Below are 24,293 nucleotides of genomic sequence, written 5' to 3' on the forward strand. Positions count from 1 at the left end.
TTTATTTTAAGGTAATTCATTAAGTACTGAGTAATATCAGTTAACAACACACGCTATTATGGCTTTGGTTTAGGATTAGTTGCATGTAATTATGCATAATTTACTGTTAGTGCTATAGCAAGTACATGTAACTTGTAATAAGGATATTGTAAAATAAAGGGTTACCATGTTTTTAGGCTTACTTACTTACTTACTTTTTAGGCACTGACATTTATGTTTTCATTTGGCTACCCATTTTGAACAGACCTTCACGACTCGAATGTTCATCAGGGAATGATTTTCCTTTTTGAAAAGGTCTGTTTATGGATTTTTTCTGTTAGATATATTTCTACTGAAATAGCTGAGTTTTGGGCTGTTTCCATGACAGGCTGTTGTTATCATGCAGTCAGCATTTTCTCAGTGCAATTCAATAAGCAAATATGAGTTATGATCATTCCTGTGACCATACAGATATTGACACATATGCACACGTATGCATGTGCTTTTTCTAACATGCACACACATGCCCTTTATAATCTATCATTCCTGCCATCTCGGGCTCTTTACACACACCGTAAGAAATACTTGAGCTCTAGTGTGAAAGTTACTATGTGATTAGTAATAGGTTTTTTGCAGGTTTTATGAAAGTAAATTTAAAACTTTTTAAGACATTTTTATGACAAATTAAAGAAAAAATAAGGAATAAATGGAATGGAACACAATATGTCAACATGGTCTCTAAATGTAAATGTCTTGAATTAGCAATGCTTTAAAGTTTGAAAATACAACTTCCAACTGATATCCATTACTTTTTAATAAATTTAATAAATAAAAAAATAAATAATAATAAAAAAAAGTCTTGAATAATCTTGTGGAAACTTTGCTTAACCCACAGAAACTCCAAATAACTATTAATACTTGCAGTTAGTTTTGCTTTCCTTTATCTCCAGTTTTTATATTGTAAAAAAAAATGGGGAAATACAAAAACATAAAAATAGCTCATTAACATAATGTGTGCCTTCAGCTCTTAAGCACAAAGAAACGTACACTAATATTAGAATTTACAAAGTCTACATATTATATAAAAATATATATTTTTGTTCGTAACCGTATTGTAACTTGTCAGTATTCCACTCCTCTAAACGAGCATTCGCTTCGCATTTCCAATGATGTCCACTAGAGGTCACTCTCGCGAGATTTGTCGTTCCATTTACAGTGAAAGGTTTTAGCTTTAACCACAAGGTGGCAGAATAGGTTAAAGTGATAGTCCTCTCCGAATGAAAAGTCTGTCATCTTTTAATCTGCCTCATGTCGTTTCAAACCTGTATGACTATCTGGAACACAAAATAAGATATTTTGAAAATTGTTGTTTTGGACTTACTGTACGTACAAAAAATAAAATAAAATACAATGGAAGTCGATGGGAGCCAAAAGTGTTTTCATTTTTGGGCAGACTATCCTTTCCTTAACACTGAAACTGCCAATTTGATTTCAAATCCAACCTGTAAAAAAACACATTCTATTTATTTTTAAAAAGGTGGTGGAATAAAGAACAATTATAAGAATTATGTATAAAGTACAAAACCACCATGAAATCATGCTCTCTTGATCAAACTGTAAGATAAAACTGTGGAAAGCTTTGAGTTCACAAACAAATTTTTTTTTTGTCATTTTTTATTTATATTTCCTCTAATGCATATATGTACTTTATTTAAAGAAATTCTAAACTTAAAAAATAAACCCTGTGTGTTGTTTGCATTAAAATAAACAATACAAAATATAATTGATAAACATCCAGAAATTTAATGCATTAATTAAAAAAATAAAAATAAAATAAAGCAAATAAGGGCACTGTGGTTGAGACAGGGACGCATTCACACCTAAAGCGTTCTGGATGTGTGGGCCACTGGACACAGTTTGGGAGAGAAGTAAATACATTCCACAATATTAGGAATAGAGATCTGGATCTACAGTATATGCACTCCAGTTCAGAGGTGTGGTTGAGATTTAAGCTTCTTTCTTGAAATGTCTTTTTTCCTTTGAGAGCCACGCTGTAAAATGTCAATCCAAGCAAACAGAGGACTTCTGTTTTCCTTCCTTTTTGCAAATATCATATAGTGTTCTTGTCAGCATACAAAGAAAATGACAGCTTTACATCTTGACTTACTATGCACAAACCATTTTAATTAAGAAAAAAAAGGATAAAAGAGCACAAGTAACAGAAAATGGCAGTCCGAGGAAGAGATACTCTATGTACAAGCCCTGAGGTATGACATTTGTGTGTATGTGAAAGATTGAAGGAGAAAAAAAATTAAAATAAGGGAGAGACAGACAATAAAGAACAAACGAGTGTGTAACTGAACAAGGCAATTCCTTGATCTAGAAGTGCAACTGTGCATCATTGTCTTCAACTGGAAAGGGAACATTTATACACTTTACAAGCCTATACAAACTGTACAAGTCCTATTATAGGAATAAAATGGCCAAAAGGTCCATAGGTGCCTCTGAGCGAGCGTGGTCAGAGTTCAGAGGTTATCTGGGTGATATCGGGGTTGTGGAGAAGGAGGCAGAGTTTCGGGGCGAGTGGAAGGGAGAGGAGGGTGAGAGGCGTCGAGGGCTGCAAAGGTCCCCGTTGTGTAGTTTCCACAGCAACTCCTCGTTCTCCATAGATAGCCGTTTGTTGACCTTTGACTCTTTCTGTAGGGTCTGTTGAAGCATGGCCTGCTCTGAGGAGAGCTGCCTACAGTCAAACAAGAAAAAAAAGATTTGAAAATCTCTGCTTTGAGAATTGAATCCACTGATATTATACAGAAAAAGCTATGCTGGATCCTAGAAATACACAAAAGAGTCGATTTTTGTGCCTACAATTCTACTTACTTTGAAAGTGCAGCATGTTTGTCCATCCTAGCCTTGTAGTCCTCGTTCTCCTGCTGGACCTTCTTTAAACACTCCTCCAGTTTCAAATTATCATCAATCTGTAAACAACGTTGAAAACATGAATGTATTATTAATTAATCAAAAAGACGCTATACCAATGGTAAACCCATAGTTAAGTTAAAAATTTCCGTTTTTGTCTTTATAGACTTCTGTGTTAGAGAGTTTAAAAGGCAAGTCACAAAAAAATAAATAAATTCTTTATGCAGAACACAAAAGATGATATTTTATATTTCTCATTGTTTTTGTGTGTACAGTGAAAGTCAGTACACTAAAAAACTTGTAGGCTTCACTTGATAAAACCTTTGTAACAATTTGCAGTTTTAAAGTAAATTTTACAATTTACCTGTTATGGTCAAGTAAAATCTACATACTGTTGAACTTAACATTCATTAAGAAATTAAGTAAATATGACAATTATATTTGATTTCACATATAGAATTAAGTCAAATCAAGTAAGTTTAGCTCGACCAGTAAAAGTTTGAGTAATTTGACTCAAATTAATTTGAGCTCACTGTGATTTTACTCAATATAGCACTGAATTAAACCACGCTTTTAAAGTGCATGTTTTACTCAGTAAGTAAATAATGCAATAGATATCATGTAGACACCATATTATCTACATGATTAATAATGCGGCACTCATCTGAACACGGAGACTTGGTACACAATACGCAATGACAGTAACATTCTGTTGATCATTTTTGAGTATGAATGTGTCATTTTGAGTAGAATAATCAAAGCTACTAAACCTAACAACAAAAGCAAATGATAAAACAGTGTAAATACAGCTGGAAAACAGCTAAAAATAAATAAATACATAATCAACCTTATTTATTATTCATGCCCCAGTGCATGATGGGAACACCAGTATCAGAAAAGTTGAGTAGGTTTTACTTACTTAATACAGGGTTCCCACACCTTGGTTAACTTCAAATTCAAGGACCTTTCAAGGACTTTCCAGGTCCAATACCCTCAAATTCAAGGACTTAATGTGGGGACACATTTCAAGTGAGAGCAAAGGTTACATCGCGTCACCTTGTAAGATACATTTTTACAGTTTTCATGTGTCAAACACAACTATGCAAAAAAGCTATTTTTTTTTTTTTTTTTGCATTTATTTTTGGCCATATGACAGAAATCTGATATTTGTCGTATTTCTGTTTTGCATAAAATTAAATAATATTTGGTACATACTATACTGTATTCTAAAATGATCTGATATTAACTTTTGCATGGATTTTATTGAAAAGAGCTTAGGCTCATGTAACCAGAAGTTTTAAGATATATGAATATGCTTTTAAGTTTTTCTTGCCTCGTGGCTTTACATTATCTTAACAAGCAAAGCAATTTAACATGACATCCTTTGGATCTCTGGCAAGCCATTCTTTGTAATCTTCTTTGGTGAGCCAAATATCTTGAAACTTGCATTTTCCAGTCATCACGTTGCAGTGATTTCAGCCTACTTTTGCAATGTTTCACGGTGTGTCTGTGAAACGTTGAGGTACCTTCTTAGTAGTTTCGTGTGCGTGTGAACGTCATGGCAACGAACAACACAAAGTACCTCACGTGGGAAACACTTAACGTAACGCATAAATGTGCAACGTAAATCAAGCAAGCTAGTATGCATAAAGTGTTGACGAAATAACACATTAGCGCACAAAATAACATAATTCCAATAATATGGAATTTTCAAGGACCTGTATCCATGTTTGTTTATTTTCAAAAACTTTCCAGGGCCTTGAAAATTTTTAATCAGATTCACAAACTTTCAAGGATTTCAAGGACCCGTGGGAACCCTGTTAATAACATTGATACTTATGCTTTAATTTCTACAAGCTTGAATTGAGCACTTAGATATAATTTACTGTTAAATTATTGCCTAAACTAACTTTTTCCATGTAGAAATTGCATTTCTTTTTCTGTAGTATTTACTCCACCACAAAATCAGTTTTATTGGTGTAGGGTCCAATATCATTTTGGACTCAAATGACTTTCATTATATGAACAAAACCTTTCTTCAAAGTATCATCTTTTGTGTTCTGTTGGGTGAACTATTCTTTAATCATCATTTTGGATTAGTCAGTAAATATCTAACAGTGACAAATTAGGTAATAAGAATATAAAATGCAGTCGTGGCCTAATGGATAGAGTCTCGGACTTGTAACCCAAAGGTTGTGGGTTCAAGTCTCAGGTCTGGCAGGAATTGTAGGTGGGAGGAGTGAATAACCAATGCCCTTCTCCAACTTCAATACCACGACTGAGGTGAGACCTAATCTAAAATTTGATGGGCTCATAATGCCACAAGGAAGCTACAGGGGTGTCTAATGCATATTTATTATTATATTTATCTGTGCACATTCTCACCAGTTTGTCCATCTGCATGAGTTTCTTGTCTTGCTGGTGTATGTGGTTGGTCTTTATTTCCAGCACGGCTCTGAGACTCTCCAGCTCCTGTTCCAAATACAGTGTGTGGGCGTCCTTCTGCACACAGAGAAACAGGTGCTCAGATTGTGTTTACGCCATCTGGGACTACAAAGAAATACATGGAGCATCTCTACGGGTCACAGGCTTGGCATGGGTCTTGGTAACTAGCTTTATATGGTCAAGATGGTTAATCAGATGTCCCACTAGCCCTCTTGAAACTACGGTTGGGGATGCTGTTGTTGACAAGCACACCAGAACAAGAACAGAAGAACCGCACAAACGTAAACATTTCTAATGGACTGCATTAGTGTGCAGTTCTTGGTGTCAGTGTTATTTATAACTTTTAACAATCGTTTTTGTTAATAGAAAAAAGGCTGAACTACAATAACATGTAAATAATACATGAACATTTAAAAATTGGAAATGCTGTCTAAGTGAAACTAAATTAAAGTACTAAAATTATTACAACTAAAATTGAAAAAAATAAGCAAGCCTAATAGAAATATTAAAAAAAGTAATAAATATGACAAAAAGCAATAATGAAATTACTAATGAAAACTGAAAATATGACAATAAAAGTCAAAATATTAATAATTATAATAATATATTACCATTAGTTTTGGGGCTTGTCATAAAACTAGTGAAAAAAAAAGGATTTAAATTCAATTACACTAACTGTCAACCAGCAATGTGGTTATATTGTGAATAATATATATCACTGCGAAAGTATTGCAAATTTTACCTGACTTTTGTCTGCCAGAGCTCTCCTCCGTACCTCCTCTTCTCTCAGTCTTTCTTTCAAAGCCTCGTTTTCTGCTTTCAAAGTCTGAATTTTCTCCTGTAGGGGAGAGAAAAGTGATTAAATAAACAATTACCAAAAAGCATATACACATTATTTTCAATTTGCTAATTAAGCATAATATGAATACTACATTTTGAATATTAAAAGTAAGTTAATTCATATTTGTAAGTTAAGACAGTGATGCATACATTAAGCATGGCTTCAGACTCCTTGAGTGTTTTATCAAGTTCTTGCATGTTCTGTTCATGAGTCTTCCTGAGCTCTGGAAAAGGAAAAAAAATGGATTGATCTTCCTCATCCGACAGAAAGATACAGTACATTAAATTAAAGGATAAACAATGAGCTTTTTGATGAATGCTGTGAAATTACCTGCAAGTGAAGTCTCATGTTCCTGTTTCAGTGTTGCTATATGCTGACTGTGTGCCACTTCCTGTTGGTTCCTCAGGGCTTCTTGTTTGCTCCTCACATCCTCCACCTGTTAGTAGAAACCATACTCATCATCATCATCCTCTAACTATACAATTTTTAATCAAGTTGCACTGGTTGGTACTGCAGAGCAGATGCAGCATCATGCAAAAATATGTTTTCAGTTACTGATACCATTTATTCACAGTTGTCCATAATTAATTTAAAAAGACAAACATTTTTAAAAAGTTCAAACATTCAGAAAAAGCGCTCACAATAAACCAGAGGTAATATTGCATGATTAGAGCCAAGTGATTTGAATTGTTTAACATGATTACATAACGATTGTGATTTCAGTGTGAGGTAAGCAGAGGCAAGCCCAGGTAAGAGCCTACCTGCTGCTGCATGAGCGCCCTGCATTTATCCGCCTCCCTCTGATAGGCCTCGTGGGTCTTGTCCCATTCTGCAGAGTAGAAGTCCTTCAGTCGCTCTTCCAGCTGCTGTAGTTCTGTCTGATGCTGCTTCTGTAGTTTCTGAAACAATGCCTCCAAAGTTACACGCACCTCCTCCTTCTCTCTCTCCAGCTGCTCACAACATGAGACAGAGTTACCTGGGAATTAAGTGATAGAGAGGAGCATGTTAGGAAGAAGATGATTCTTGATCTTGTGGTCCTGATCTTCAGAACTCTCAAGAGTTACATAAACTTGGCTTTGGTCTGGACCTAAGTCTTGGATTCAACTACTCCATATCTAACATACGGTGGCTACTTGAGTTTAATGCTGGAATAGATTCTCTCTTTGTTTACAACAATATTTTTTAGACAGGTCTTGGTCAGAATTGGGGCTTTGAAGAATTTGGTATTAGTCTTGGTAGAAACTTATAGAACAGATAGATTTTATTTTATTCTTAGATTGTGACTATTGTACTGCAAATTTTAAATTTTATTGAATCTAGAATGCTCTGATGGTACAGACAAAACAATATAGAATCCACCAGTTGGTCCAAATTTCTAAAGAGTCAGTAAAATCCAGAATAGAACCAAGAATGTACTGGTGATAAAATTCCTTAAGTTGTCAGAATTCTATTCTAGATTCTACTGACTCTTCAGCGAATTAAATATGTAGAAATTTAGAAAGTTTTGATGGTCAATTCTCTAAAGAGCCAGTAGAATATAACACAAAATCTAGAATGTACCATGGGTTTAATTCGACAAAGAGAATAAAAACTAGAATTTAACCTAGTGTAAACTGAAACAGCAGAACACTTCTAAAAGTTAAATCTACTGAAAATTGTTTTTGCTGACTGAAAGATTAAATAAAATAATAAAAAAACTGAATAGAACAGAAATGTTCTAGACATTTCTAGAAAAAAAATAGGAAAGTAGAATAGAACTGTACTAGAAATGAAATAAGTTAAGTTGAAGTAATAAAATTACTAAAAAGAAATCAAAGCTAAAAAGAAATATAAAAAATATTAATAAAAATAAAACAGCACATAAGAAAAATTCAAATCATGAAAATGAAAAAATGAAAGCTAATTCAAAATATTAATAAATACTAATATATAAAATACTAAAATAACACTGATTTAAACCTAAATTACATTTAGGAGACATGTATAGCTGATTCAATTATAAACGGCCAGTATAATCTGGAACATGCTGTTGGTTTAATTAGCTAAATATTCTGTAAAATCAAGATTTGAATCTAGAACATACTGTATTAAGAATTCTATTCTTAAAAAAAAAAAAAAAAAAATGTAATTATCAGTACATTTACATTACAATTATACAATTACAAATTCTGCAGAATGCAGATTCCTCTCAAATTTTCAATGGACATTTAAGCCTAGCATGCATATGTTTCTGAAGCCTCAGGATAACTATTTCTTTTAATTCTGTGAGTTAAAGGGCACTGAACCAGAAGCAGAGTGTCATTTGGCCAACTGCACCTTCGGACTTGCATACAGGAGCCAGTGTGAGTGAAACATTCCTCATACACCACACACATCCCTCACACTTGTCCCGAAGCCAAAGGTCATGACAGTGCGTAAGGCCAGACTAATTAATCATAACAAGCTGCACAATTCCTTAACATTCTACAGCATTAGAAATGTGTGTGTCCAGGCTTGCCAAGAATGTGTGCGCATTTGTGTTCAAGGTGCAAATGCATTGAGGAGTCATATTTTGTTGCTAACACGTACAAATAAATACACCAACTCCAAACACAATAAAAGGCAGTCAAACGTCTGCAGGGCGTAATAAAACAGGTGGAATGCGATTGCCGTGTGGTTGTTAACATTGGTTTCCCAATTTCCAAACAATGAGCTGTTCACGTCCATCAATACGATGCTCATCAGAACAGAGAATTCAACAGGATAAAACATGAAACAGCCTCACTCTGGAATGTAGAGAACAATATCATCCAAGAACAAATATGTGACTGGCAAATCACAGCAAGCTAATAAATCTTCAAACACAAGCTAATTGGTGTTAATGATAATATAGACAAAGAAAGAACATTTTCTAAAGAAGAGTTGAGTGAATACGGCTAAATACGGCTTGAGTAAATAATCCGTAAGAAGAAAAAAAAAAAACGTGCTAAAACAAATTCTGCAATTCCAACTAGGTGTGACCCTGAAACTAGACATTCACTCAGACCTATTTAATCAGAATTGTGCCCTTGAGCAAGGCTGTTATTCCAAGGTTTCTCACAGAGACTTTCCCTACAATTAGTGTTTTTCAAGTCACTCTGAATAAAAGCACCTGTTAAATGACAGCTATCTAACCAAGATGAAAGCTTATGGTCTGTGAACCTTGAGAAGGGACATAACAACCAAGCTTCTGTGTGTGACCAGACAAGTGTTGCCTACCCAGTTGCTCTTGCAGGTTGTTGATTTGGACGGAAAGTTCTTCCTTCTGTTTGACTGCCACCTCACGCTAAAACAAATGACAGAAGAAACAAAACCAAAAATTAGTCACTCAAACAAATCAAGGAAGTGTAAAAGCATAGTTGGCAATAAAATGTCTGATGTAAAGATTTTAGGTCAATTAATATATAGCATTAGACTTATAGAATATACAGTAAACAGGAAAAATATTAATTTACATTCTTTAAAAAAAAAATGCATTTTTGAAACAATAAATATTACATTTAGTAAGGTCATAAAAGGTGCATCATTTTTTATGTTTAGTACAAAAAAATAATGTGTTGTTTTAAATATTTTTAGAAGTATAGCTCGTCACAATGTAATGGTTCTTTTTCAGAAAAATTTAATAAAAATGAAAAACAACCTAACTAACCAAATCTAGGGGACAGTGCTGTTAATTAAAACTAAACAAAAACTTGTTAGTAAAATAAAATCTAAATATTAGATTAACGACTTAAATGAAAATGTTAATTTCTGTTGAAATGAAATTAATTTAAAGATAAATATTAAAAGAACTAATAAAAACACAAAAGCACAAATTACTAAAAATTTAATGAAAACTGAGAATATAAAAATAAAAGCTAATTCAAAATATTAACAAAATAACCGCTGCTGGGGGAAACCTCCAAATATGTTGCAACTTCTTCTTTCATTGAAATTAGCTACTTCCACTCACAGCCGATATACTTAAATAAGCCCACTGTTTGTTAAACAAGACAATTCAAACATATTTTAATCCCAAATTACTGTTAGCATAACTAGTTAATTATTTTATTGTTATGAATTGATTAATCAGTCATTTAATGTAATGTTGTTACTTCTTTGTCTATTATAATTATTAATTTAGATGCATTTTTTTTCCCCCCTAATCAGCCAGTAACTTAGAATCTGGTCATGGTCCACAGAATAAGAACAACTGCACTACAGGTCACGCATAAATATTTCCCCAAAACCTTGAAAAGATTCAAGACATACTTTGGTTCAACCTCAAACATACTGTAAAAGTACCAAGCCACTTCTTGATTACACAATGAAAACACACTCACATTTGATTATAATTATGAATAAAACACTCTGCAATCCCCAAGCCTTTGCAATGATATCATGCATCATGTGTGACTCTCAGCTGGACACTGTCAGTACTGGCAGAATGGCTTGTTGTTGTTGGATAAGAACCATCTCAATCAGTTTCTTATCTGCAGGCATGATCAAGGGTCAGTGTGAGGCTGATTTAAATGTTCCAGGAAAGACGTGTGTGTCTATGTGTCTGTGATTAAGTGACGCTTAATGTTACAGTAACCCCTACCCAAAGATCACATGGCCTGGGAGAGATTACTATGTTCTGTGATAGAGACTGTCAGAACACGTGATAGACAAACTTAACAAAACATGCTGACACACAAACCTCACGTCCAAACTGGAGTCAAACTCCCTGTTATGGTTACTGTACTCACATACACTCGGGTTCATGGCCTGAGATGAGAGGACAGGAGTTTTACACCACTGAACTATACAAAAACACACTTTGCATGGGCAAAACACGCAAGGAGTACCTTCTACAGACTCAGGGAAAAAGCAAGCATGTGATTGTGCACTTCAGGTTTGAATGCACAAACTGGAAACATAAATAAAGATCAAACAAAATAGTTTACTCCATATGCACAACACATGATGCACAACTGCCATCACAAACCATAATGAATCACCTAACAAGATTAGCAATGGTTTGATTGAAGGTTGAGAAGGAAGTTAACAATTAAAAAATGCCTACACTTTGAGAAAGAAGTTACTGAGAAACAGAGTTGCAACTAGTAAATCTGCCAATACGAGTATTTGCAAAATAACTACTCAAAGGAACTAAACTGCACCTTTTGATTCTTCTTGGAGCCAGGTAGCTTCTTCAGGCCAGGTTTGCTCCCGGAGGAGCCCATCTTTTCCTCCTCAAACTCACGCTCCTGCTCTCTCTTCTCCTCTCCCCTACCAATCAAACAACCCAACAATCTTCAGCTACTTTCCAACTTCTCTACTCTAAAAACTGGTCTGTCAGCATCAGTCTCCAGGCACGCTGCATTAGGAACGATTCCCTCCCTATCACAGACCTGCTCCCGTATTCCTCCTAAGAGAGAGGGAGTGGAAACTCAGATAAGAGAAAATGGAAAGATGAATGTTGAAAGCGTGAGTAGGTGGAAAAATTGGTTCTGTGGTTATGAAGAAAATCTTTCTTTTTTATGGGCAAGCAATTTGATTGGTTCTTACTGATATACCGAGACCAAAGTAATAGATGAATCATATTTTGCCAGGGTACATAGGAAAGAAGTAAGTCCAAAGGTGATATCAGAGTTACATAACATTGCTGTTCTATAAATGAGATTGTGCTTGGTGTATTGGAGTTTATATAATATTATTGGGAACCGTTACATGGCAGAAGACCACAGGTCTGCAAAGTTGTGTAAGAAAAATGCATGAAGAATCAGAACAAACGAGTAATTAGAAAGGGGGAAAAAAATGATTCACTTAAAAAGTAATGAGGCATTTGCTCAAAGTTAGATTTTAATCAAATCCATATGCAATAGTTTTGATGACAGTTCAAGCACAAGCAAACAACCCATTGCATGTGCTTCAATGAATATTATTTGAACAAGTTTGACTTGAAATATAAAATTTTTAGTGGACACTTCCACAGTGATATTTTCCATGAGAAAAAAAAAAAGTCAAAAATTTTATGTACTCATATTCTATGAAATATGGTAAAGTGCAAAGTGGTGGGTGGGTACAGAGAAACATCGATCTACTGTTATCAGCCAAACAGCAGTGAGGTGGGAAAATAAACCACACCCCTTCTCCAAATCCCGCCCCCTGGGGCTCAGTAGCAGCTGGTGCATTCCTCACAGCAACATCCCACCTCCTCTGTGCTCACTATCAATCACTGTGGGTGACACGAGCGCTAAAATTGTCATCTTTCCCCAAAGTAAAGTTTCCCTTTTTTCATGAGTGGAAAGAAAGTGAAAGATTTGTGTTTTCTAGACAGTATGTGACTGTATGTGGGCTTTCTAGAGTAGAAGTGTAACATTTGTGAAGTATCCTAGGTGTATTTTTTAAGCTGTTTTGATAAGAAGAATTGATGTGGGAAGGCTTGCTATTATTGTGAGATAAGGAGATAAGATAACAAATTTACATTATATATAGAACAATGAGGAATGCATGGAATGAGATGGCTAAAATGGAAAAAGGGCTGACTTAAAGTAGAAAAAGAAAGAAAGAAATAAAGAAAGAAAGAAAGTTGTGGGATTCTGGGTTTAATGGTACGCCTGGGGTGAAGATTACTAGACTGGGTGTGGGGTGCACATTGAGTAATCCATTAACATAGTGACACTAACATTAGCTCACATAAGCCTATATAAGTTCCCAACTTCAAACTTAGCTAATAGCGTTTACCTAGATATGAGTTCAGGAAGATTAGAGTAAGTTTAAAGTCAACAAGAAATCCAAATTGACCCTATTCACTTTCTTAATACACGTTCCTAGCCTTGTGCATGATTTATGGGTGCACATTATTTCAAAGAACAAATATTTGTTGTCACAGACTTTCAACAAAACGTAATGCATTTCTCCACCTCTGGAACGCCTTTTCTGGCTGCCGTCAGTAGGCCCAGCCCAATCTCACGGCAATTTGTACATATTTTACGAGGTGGCTAATTCGCACGAATTCGTATGACCTCACTTATACAAATTCATACGATTTTTGCTAAATCGTATGTATTTTACGAGTTGCCAATTCGTATGAATTTGTACGAATGACCTACACCTAACCCCGCCCCTAAACCTACCCGTCGCTGGGGCAAAATCGTATGAGTGAGGTTGTATGAATTAGCCACCTCGTAAAATACATACGAATTGGTCTTGAGATGGTAGGCATTGGTAGGCTAGTACTTTCTCCAACCTAGCTGCACCAGTCCATTCTGGTGCACTTTTCATGATCCAAACTATTCTAGATGGAAAAAACATAGTTTTATTGTTGAATATAGAATATCTTAATTCACTTCTATTTGATTGGATGGTACATTTGTAAATTATTGCACGCTTTTACTTCTCTGGCCTCAATCAATTTCAACATTCAAAATTGAGAACTATTCCAGCCAGTCATGCAGGAAATACAAGACAGTTCATGCCTTCAGATGATCACACATCATCAGACAGTGTAGTGTATGATTCAGTACAGCATTGTGCGTCAAGATGATTTTACTGTCAGTGGTCAGGGCCCATGAGGGCGGGATTACGCTCAAACCTACTCTGTCAGATAAACCAATATGCAAAACGGTAGGGTGTTACTAACCTCCCCAATTAAATGAACAGTAGGCTTGAAACTTCACTCTCTCACACAGAGGTTTCAGAGTGATCAAAGCTGACATTATATAATTGGTTGTATTTAAGACTAAGTAAGTCAGTAGCGATAGTGGATAGTGGTCTATTAGTCTACTCAAACATTTGAGAAACTTCTTACCAAGATGTTAAAGCATTAAAAAGGCATTCAATAAGCCATGAGGAGTGTGGCAAGGGCATGTCAATGCCGGTGATTCATTATTACGTTTTACTGGTTAGGCAAGTACCTAAATACCTGAGACTTAACATTTTAAAAAACGACTGAATTACTTGTTAGGCCTAACTGTAATTTCAGTTTTAACAACAATTTTCTGAGACATCCTAAGAGAATAATAATCTGTGCCTATCTTACTATTGTTTTTGGTAGTGTTACCTCATGGTTGATTTATTCAGACCAATGGGAATCCTTAAATACTTAGTTACACCTAGTGATTGACAGCTCCTTTAATCTGCAAATATTTGCGAACCGAAAGAAGGTGAATAGCACTGTGACAAGTCTGTATCCAGGATACAGCCAATCACAAAATAAAGGGTTTTTACAGACACTCCCAGATATTTGATCATGCCAGGCTGTATACATAGAGGTTGATGGCTCTGACATTTAGTCAAAGAGACCCCAAAGAGACCAACTGTTTCCTCTTCAACTTATATTGTGCAAGTTGAGTCGCTACCGAAGCTGCGCTGAAGCCACATTCCACTTCCAGAACAATGGCTGAAAGTAAGAAGTAAATTAAAGGAGGGAGATCAATGCACAAGTGCAACATCGAACTAAAGAGGCCCATAGCGTGTGGATCTGATGGCGATGAGCATGAATGCATAGAGGAACCTGTGTTTCGGTGGGTTGCAAGGAGATCATGCGAAGGGGTTAGGTCAAGCTTGGCTTATTGACTACCCTAAATCATGCATGACATCTAGAGTGAATGTGAGAGAACACCCCCCTGGAGCCCTCTTAGTTTCAACACACCTGAAATGCTGGTTAATGGTACCACCATATGAAACATTTCCTACTTCTCTGCTTTGTAGACAAAACAGGCAGGCACATACATTTTGACAAGTCCTTGTAGTATGCTTGATTATCCATGATTACATTTCAGATGTTTATAATTGCATCTGACCCAATTACATTTTCAAAGGATGAAATGATAATTTGAGATACCTGCAATTATAATCTGACTAATAGGACAGATGAACAAAGATCTCTTGATTGAAGATAATTTGAATAGTTAAGACATCATTATATAAGATATGTTTAATGATGTTAAACAGACTACAGTTCAAAAGTTTGGGTACAATTACTTTTTTTTTTTTCTGAAAGAAATGAATACTTTTGTTTAGCAAGGATGCATTAAATTGATAAAACATGACAGTAAAGACATTTAAAATGTCACAAAAGCTTTTTGTGACTTTTGATCTTTCTGTTGGTTTCCACAAAAAGATTAAGTAGTACAAATGTTTTCAAAATTGTCCAAATCAGCATATTAGAATGATACTTTTTGAAGCAACACTGAAGATTAGAGAAATGGCTGCTGAAAAATCATCTTTGCCATCATAGGAATAAATTACATTTTAAAATATATTCAAATCAGAAACAGTTATTTTGAATTGTAAAAAACATGAAACAAAATTACTGTTTTTGCTGTATTCTTACATTATATTAAATTATGATAAATTAGCGCAAATATATAAAACCTATATATATAAGTCATATATAAAACACCATTTTGCACAGCTCTCTGCCAAAGACCACTTTGCCGAAAGATCAGTAATGTGCTGAATATCAGTATATTAAAACCATTGCAAGAACGAAAAATAGAAAATGAATGGGGAGTAAACCTGACAAAGAAACATCTAGAAGATAGAAAGACAAAAGATGAAACAGTAAAGCTCTCCAACCTCACTGAAGATGTGCTGCACAACCAGGGCGAGAGCCTCCAGTCGCCGATTGCCGTTAACGATGAGTTTACGGAGATGCAGGATACATTGACTTTTCTTCTCATTTTGAAGACGAAGATCTTTCTCTTCCTCTTCCTCTGTCGGTCCTGCTTGACTAGCTGAGCTGTGCTGCTGTGTCCGTCCAGCTGTTGCCCCTGCAGCTTTAGGCCCTTTGGAGCTCTTGTCCACTGTAAAAGAGTGCGTGTTCAGTGTGGTCATTACGTTCAGCATGATTTCACAGTCCAGAATCACATGTGCTCCTCAAGCAAAAAACTGCACTTATGAGAAGAACATACACACTCATACACTAGAAAAATATCTATATCTTAATGGTATCATAAGAAAGAAATGAACATGACTAATAGGAATGCGCTGCAACAAAAGCTTTAAGTAACAAACTCAGCACACAAATAACAAACGCCCTCTCTTGTGCTGATCTTGAAAAAAAATAAGTCCTAGTGCATGCTGGGATTGCATCTTAATGAAAATGCACTAAGGTCCAGAGAGCACATTAAGAGTGCATTAGAAAGAGAGAGAGAGACTGTGTGTGTGTGTGTGTGTGTGAGTGTGTGTGTGTACTGAGAGTGCATTTTGCTCTCATCTTCTATAGGCTAACTGAAGTCAAAGTAAGGATTTCCATCCCATAATCTATGAAGAATATTGACTCAGATCTCTCATACAAGAATTAGAAATATGATGTGTAAAGTAGGACGTAGACGTAATACAATTGTCATTGCAAATTCCACATGTATAATTTCTTTTTGTCTTAATTAGATATTTAAAGCTTAAACATGAGGGTAAAGACAGATGAAGGCTGGATATATGTGTAATTTTGGTATTTGGTTGGCTTCTCTCAAACTCCCCGGTCTGTGTATGACATTTAACAAGAACTGTAATTTAGATGGTAATTTAGTCCTTGTTTGAATGTAATCTGTATTTACCAAGCAACTTTAAAATATCCCACACACAAATCTGCCAAGTAACCACAATAGACACAAACAGTGTGAAGAGGTGACGAGTACAAATTGAATATTAGCTACTGCTGATGCAGTTTAACTCTCATTCCCTAGTGGACTGCTTTGGACAGCTGGCCTTAAAGGAACAGTTCACCCAAAAAAATGAAAATTGCTTTATTACAAAAGGGGTGTGGATTTTAGGATAGACAGAAAATCTGATTCTCTCAGAAAACCAGCTGTCAATGGGGTGGTACCTTTTCAAAAGTACACCTTTGTACCCAATATCAGTATCTAAAAGGTACACACTAGTTCCTTTTTAAAGGGTACCACCCAAGTAACAGCTTTGGTACCGTTTTTCTGAGGGTGAAGGTTTTCAATTAGATTTGTTTTGTATATAGGATTATGTAAATGCTGCTCCTAATGTGTTTTACGCAAATAATCGTGAACTGTCCAATAATCTGCCTATTTAAAAACTGTAATGCTTATATATTTTAAAATACTGAATGATACTTTAAAGAATCATTTACATAATTTTAAATAGATTCTTTATTAAAAGAAATGATTCATGATTCTATGTTTCAAAATCATTGCATATGCATTAGAAAGATTTGTTTTCGATGAATTGAGAAAACGAGGGAATCTTCTCACCCCTACTCATCACTGTATGCTGTATGGCTTCAGAAGACTTAGCTGAAAACTGAATGTCGTTTAATATAGCTGTAAGATCTGTGAGAAATGACGACAGAACTCTCTTTTTTGGTGAATTTCCCTTTAAATGACCTTCCATGAATCAGAGAGTTTCTCTGATGCCCCCTGCTGGCAGATATATTTTCACTGGAGTTGACCCTTATATTCTGCTTTTGTAGCTTATGGTAGCTTTTTCAGAAATTAAGCTGAACAACAAATCATTTATCACTCTTAATGAAAGGATACTTTTTGAAGTGAAGTGTCAAAATATCAATATAACACACTATTCATATTATTATTTGCTCTCTTCTGCTTTGTGCATCAAAGAATAAGAACACTCAGTAGGCATGTTGTGGATTTAATAAAAATGTCTAATCTTTCCTTATTTCTACTATGAATTTTATCCAGTGAAATAAATAGAAATATGTATTCCTATTTATGATAAATGTCCAATCATTAAAATGCTCGTTGGTCAGATATTTCCTCTTTCTTTTTTATACCTAATACGAAAATTATTTTCTTCTAAACCTGGAAGTCTTTATGTATAATGCAAAGATCACTTCTGACGAATGTCCCTGTTTAAATTATTTAAACACAGGCTTGAACTAGAGATTGCTGCAGTCTTTTTCTGGCTCAGTGTGATGTGAGGGAATATGTGCGCTTTGAGGTGAAATGTGATGTCCTTAAATAACTGTAACTCAGTGCTGAACAGTGCCCTTGCCTGTGGTCACATGACCACATCTGCACAATCTGCCATCCCACAGGACTGTGTCATCAGCTCTGATCACATCACTGCTGAACTCAGATACTCTGCTACTATGGATATCATTGTGGCACAGGGATACATTTTGTCCCCAATAACCTTACAAAACTGTGCAGTGGTAGTATCGAGGTATTGGATGATAACTATTATATAGGCCTATGCTTCTGAATGATTACCACATTTATATGCCACGGTATTTACATGGTACTCTCATGAAATTACCATGGAACATGTCCAAAAATACAAATTTGAAATGGCACATATATTAAATCATCTGAGTTTTTTATTAATATTATATTTTTGTCCATACCTTCTAAAATAGACAAAAATACATATCTGGAAAAAAAAAAACATTTTAAAAATGTAGCTTTATTTTGAATGTTTTATTTGCCCCATATTACATTTTGTAATTTAAACCAAACCTTTAAAATGGTAAAATTACTAAATAAATGTAAATTTCTTCTGAAAAAAAAAAAAAAATTCGAATAAAATCTCAAACAAAATGTATTTTAAATTAATTTTAGTTTATTATTTTAAATTTTAGATAATATTTTCCCCATTTCTTGTAAATTCTGAAATTATACATATGCAAATATTTAAAGATGATTATTTAAAAAAAAAGTAGCATTATCTCAAATGTTTTACTTGGCCATGTATTGTTCATTTTTTATTAATTTAAACTAAGCCTTTCAAACTGTAAAAATGATTGTTTACAGCATATATGTACAAAATGATTCAAATACATATAAATATATTCTTTTTTTTTTTTCTTTTGCTATATGGGATAGGTCCACTACGGCACATGTCCAAACAAAAACATGGTACTAACATGTATTAAAAATAATAATAATAATGAAAAATATTGTACTGTATAATCATAATAGCATGTCTGTTTATATTGTACACCTAAGTTCACACACACACACACACACACACACACACACACACATATATGACCCCGGACCACAAAATCAGTCATAAGGGTCTTTTTTCTTTTTTTTTTAATCTATATCTATATCTATCATCTTAAAGCTGAATAAATAAGCTTTCCATTGATGTATGGTTTGTTAGGATAGGGCAATATTTGTCCAAATGATGTCCTTAGCAATGCATATTACTAATCAAAAATTAAGTTTTGATATGTTTATGGTCGGAAATTTACAAAATATCTTCATGGAACATCATCTTTACTTAATATCTTAATGATTTTTGGCATAAAAGAAAAATCAATAATTATGACTGATACAATGTATTGTTAGCTATTGCTACAAATATACCCCAGCGACTTACGACTGGTTTTGTGGTCCAGGGTCACATTATAAACAGATAGAATGTAGCTTTACTAGATTACAAACTCATCAAACATAATCAATCCACTGTGTAAAATGAAGGCTAGTGCACATAGTCTCTGCTTGTGTGTGCGTCTGTGTGTGAACACGATAAGTCCATAAGTAGCATGTAATCAGTGTGCAGTCTAGGCCTCGTAATAAGTGTTTATGATGGTCTACCATGACAGAAGACATGCTGTGATTGCTGTCCCCCAAACACTCCACTGGAGACGGACCGTAACTAGCTACCACACACATACACACTGAGTAGGGTTCAACCACAGGCGTCCAAACACAAGCTCCGTCAAGCGTGTCCACACCCAGGCCGGATATGTTCATGGTTATGCTAACAGACAGAGTGGTGCTCCTTTGATGCTGTTGTTTCTCTGAGCAATCCTATTTTCATTACACTGCAAGATTAAACATCACACACACACACACACACACACACATACAACCAGCAAACCGCAAGCCTCCACATAAAAAAAGGCTTCCACTCTTCCACATAATTACTGGAAGGCAGATGAGGAAATTATGCACCCGCTCTGAAGGAAAGCCTGAATAAACGTTTCAGCATTTTGCTTAATGGAAAGAATTATCTCACTTAGACAGAAGCAGTGCCACACGTTCAAAAGGAGACCAAACACATCACAGCACATCTTCTCAATCTAAATGTGAGAGTTTCATCTAGCAAGAGGAAACTCTCGAATGATACACCTTAAGCTCACCAAGGCTGCATTTGTTTGATCAAAACACAGTAATGTTGTGCAATCAATGTTGACAATAATAAGAGTTGTGCTGCTTAACATTGTGGAAATCGGGATGCATTTTGCAGGGTTCTTTGATAAATAGAAAGTCTAGAATAGCATTTATTTGAAATATATATTTTTTACATGAAAGTAAAAGTATTTACTGTCACTTTGGATCAATTTAATGTATCCTTGGTGAATAAAAAGTATTCATTCCTTTAAAAAATGCACTGACCCCAAACTTTGAATAGTACTGTAAATATTACATAAGCAAACTCTTGTTTTGTTAGTTTAGTTTAATTCAGGTCTACCTACATGTTTTTATTGTTACTCAACCTAAAATGACACTCCCAAATATCCTTACTGGATACCACAATACAATCAGGTAGAAATATCATGGTACTAGATATATGATTACCATATATCATGACATTTACAGGGTACTCAAAGATATCCCTGTTAAAAAAAAAAAACCCTGGCATATGCTGGTTAGGTATGTTTTGAAGCATGGCTGCCGGTTTAAGCTGGTTCTTAGCTGGTCATGTGCTGGTCCTAAGCTGGTCCTAAGCAACTAGCTCCTGCTCAGGCCCAACACATGAGCAGCACAAACCAGCAGCCATGCTTCAAAACATACCTAACCAGCATATGCTGGATTTTTCAACAGGGATATCATAGAACATCATATATTCTTTGGAGTATGTCCAAAAACATGGTATTAAAATGATAAATGGTTAAATAAAAATAGTAAATTACTTTTGTTGGTTGATTCAGTCATTAAATAATGATTCTGACTAGAAAAGCAGTTAATGTAGATTTTACTCTACCTTATGACAAAATTTTTCCCATGTACTATTTTTGTTAGTGTTGAACTATTCAAATCATATAGCTTTTGAGCAAATATTTCAGAGTTTAAATGACTGGAAGTTGACTAAATGAGATCTCTCATCATGAGTCATGACAGTTTGGTGATGTTACCTATCCGAGTATGGCTGGAAAGACAGACAGAAAGCGGCCAGTCTGCTGCACAGAGAGAGCGACATCCAGGGCCTGTGGTAGAATGACATACCACCATAATCACAACCTCAAACCAAACTATTTAGTTTATTGTTTATTAATTCTTTAGATATGAATGTTAGGAATGGGGTAGGCAAGGGCTTTGGCTCACTGGAAAGTCAAAGGGAGTATCTGAAGAGGATAAGTGTGATCACACACAAAAACACGCATTCATTTGGATTTTCTGTGGATCCCTTTGGATATTAAAGACTTGGGATATCCTGTTTCCACCCAAACTCAAGAACATGATGGTTGATTATTGTCACAAATTAGTAGTGCCCACCACCATGTCTCTGGTCTCTATAATATGGTTACCTGTAAATCTAAGTGATTTTTTTCACTTGTTTAATCATTCGCTAAACACAAATTGTACACTAAGTCACAAATAAATAGCACACTTCTCTTCTTAAACAACACCAACAAGGATATTTTTTTACTACAAGAAATGTTTCTACTTGCAGGCACTGTATATATTAAAAAAAACTACAGTTATTTATTTTATAGATACAGTTCCCTCATGCACACACTGTTATTGAGATACGCACAGAATGAGAAGGAGGGTCCACGGAAATAATCTGGATTGGAATTATAAGAATGAGGCCAGCGGCTGTGTTTAGATTAAATCGCATGAGGAGGGATGAAAACTACAAGTTCAAAGCATGCCATCAAATCCAGATGAATAAATAGATTAAAAAATGAAGGCTGTAATGAATGTCTGAGTTTGCTGGCCCAATTTGAGTACACTGTGTCCCTGTGCATTTGGCACATATATATATATATATATATACACATGCTCACACAACATTACATCTCTAAAATCAGTGCATTTGGTCTGATTAGAGAGGCTGTGTTCTCAGATGAAGATTAATTTGAACGAGTATCTCGTGCAGTGTGTGCAGGAGCATTTGGTATGTACAAACTGTTCTCTCTGCTGATGCTCTCACACACTCACTCTCTCACACCGGCTGTTCAGGTCACATATATCAGGTCTGTAGATAACAGCACCACATGATCCAGCATGCTAGTTTCTATGGAGACAACTATGAGGAAATGCTGCACTCTGAATGTATGTGTTCAAAAATATTCTGGAATTTTCCACTGTGTCTTCCATTAGATGAGGATGAAGACTGCCATACCCATACCACTGGTGTGGAAGAGAGATAATGTTTGTGAACATATCCAGGTCACATTTCACCCATAAATAAAATAGAAAAAAAAGGAAAACAAATTAATATACATATATGTGTGTATGTGAATTTTTTGCATGAAGAAATGAAGCAATTTTTTTTTATTGTATAATTATTTGAATGACACTTTTTTTATATTGATAGTTAATACTTTTAATAACCATCTTAATTAAATGCATAATACACACACTCACACATATATATAAATTTCCAAAAGTCCATATATATATATATATATATATATATATATATATATATATATACCTGTATATATCAGTAGATTTTGGGGTGAATATGACCCAGACATGTCCTTGACTCAACCACACTTTTTCAAAATTGTAAGAACACTTAAGTAATATAACATACTATAAACCTATCCTATCCTAACCTACAGAGATATTCAACAATTGATGAAAGTAAAATTATTTATTAAGAGTAAGAGAACTACATTTTTTGAGAAATTCCTATTAATCCCCATGACTGAAATCCTCCAACAGATTCACAGAAAGAGAGAGATAGAAAGAGAGAAAGATGCACGGACAGATAGGGAAAGAGCAACCTTACAAGAACCCTAACCTAAATTCTCATATGACACAGAAAGAAGGAGGGCGGTGGAGAATTAAACCCTAAAATGTGCATCTGAAAACACAGAAACACATCCTAGCAATCAGCTGAGCCCTTACCATCTTCATACACACACACACACAACACACACACAATCACATCAATCTGTGCTTTATTTACTCCCAGCACAAAAATCAATATATACCCTTTCCCTTGTTTACGTAAATATGCTGTTTACATATGAATACAAGGATGCAGGCACAGCACAGATAAACATATTAAAAACACAGCAAGTAGTTTCTATTTATGGCACTGCACATGGTGCCCTCTGGCACGGGCATCACTCACTAAAGATCACGCGATCAGGCCTTTCACTATATTACACCCACAAACACACACGATTCTTTGTAAGCATCTTCTGTTAAAAGAAACAATAGTGAAGGCTGCCACATGCTCCTCAAAGCACGGATGAACAACGGTAACTATGGAGAGACGGGTGTCAAAAGAGAAATATGGGAGGGGGAAGGGGCGTATGGTGAGGGAGAGATGAAGGGAGAGATTGAGAGATGGAGGAAGGGAAAGGAGAGGTTCCCCAACCTGCATGGAAAACCACCGTAGTCTTCTTGCATCCCGGCAGTAGTTGGAGATTGCGGAATAGTCCTTTAGCTGTGAGCTTCACGTGGAAGTTTGACAGGGAAAGTCTCGGAGACCATAACATGACCTTGAACGTTTAAATGGAGGAGTGTAAATCCTCCACAAAATATAGGGGAAAAAATAATGATTCAAAAATTGAACATAAAAAATAAATAATTATTAAAATAAAGTCCACTACATAAAAAAAAATCCTCTGATCTCTGTCACATTCCAATGCTAAAGTCCTCTTAAGGTAAGAGGGGAATGTCCAAATAAGAGGTGGAGAAAAAACAGCGAAAAAGAAGAAAAATTTGGGGGAAAAAATAAAACTAAATTTTGCTATAGTCTCCAAATCTCTCAAAAAATTCTAAAAAAAAAAAGATACTGCTACAGAAACACCAAATTGGCGATGAAGACTGGATTGAGAATGATGCGTAGCTCTTGTGGGAACAGCCGCTCTGTTCAGCGGTATCCTCTTGGATGCTGAACCAGCCAGTGTCTCATATATTCTCCTCCTCTCTCTCTCTCTCTTCCTCTCTCTCTCTCTCTCTCTCTCTCTCTCTTGCAAATGTGCACACGCTAATCC

General features: G+C 35.2%; 1 protein-coding gene across 3 annotated transcripts in view; it reads right to left on the minus strand.

Moving 5' to 3' along the window:
• Positions 1–1,759: 1,759 nt before the first annotated feature.
• The window catches only part of mtus1b (microtubule associated tumor suppressor 1b), a 52,223-nt gene continuing 29,689 nt past the window's right edge, over positions 1,760–24,293 (minus strand). For all 3 annotated transcript variants that reach the window (XM_058773791.1, XM_058773785.1, XM_058773799.1), the window contains exons 7-15: positions 15,749–15,975; positions 9,419–9,485; positions 6,943–7,157; positions 6,512–6,617; positions 6,331–6,404; positions 6,083–6,178; positions 5,281–5,397; positions 2,857–2,954; positions 1,760–2,719 (exon numbers count right to left, since the gene is read on the minus strand). In XM_058773791.1, the coding sequence (XP_058629774.1) occupies positions 2,512–2,719; positions 2,857–2,954; positions 5,281–5,397; positions 6,083–6,178; positions 6,331–6,404; positions 6,512–6,617; positions 6,943–7,157; positions 9,419–9,485; positions 15,749–15,975 (1,208 nt within the window). In that variant the 3' untranslated portion in view covers positions 1,760–2,511. The remainder of the gene's footprint in view (positions 2,720–2,856; positions 2,955–5,280; positions 5,398–6,082; positions 6,179–6,330; positions 6,405–6,511; positions 6,618–6,942; positions 7,158–9,418; positions 9,486–15,748; positions 15,976–24,293) is intronic.

Source organism: Onychostoma macrolepis, chromosome 01 (genome assembly GCF_012432095.1).
Source record: "Onychostoma macrolepis isolate SWU-2019 chromosome 01, ASM1243209v1, whole genome shotgun sequence".
NCBI classification, from domain to species: domain Eukaryota; kingdom Metazoa; phylum Chordata; class Actinopteri; order Cypriniformes; family Cyprinidae; genus Onychostoma; species Onychostoma macrolepis.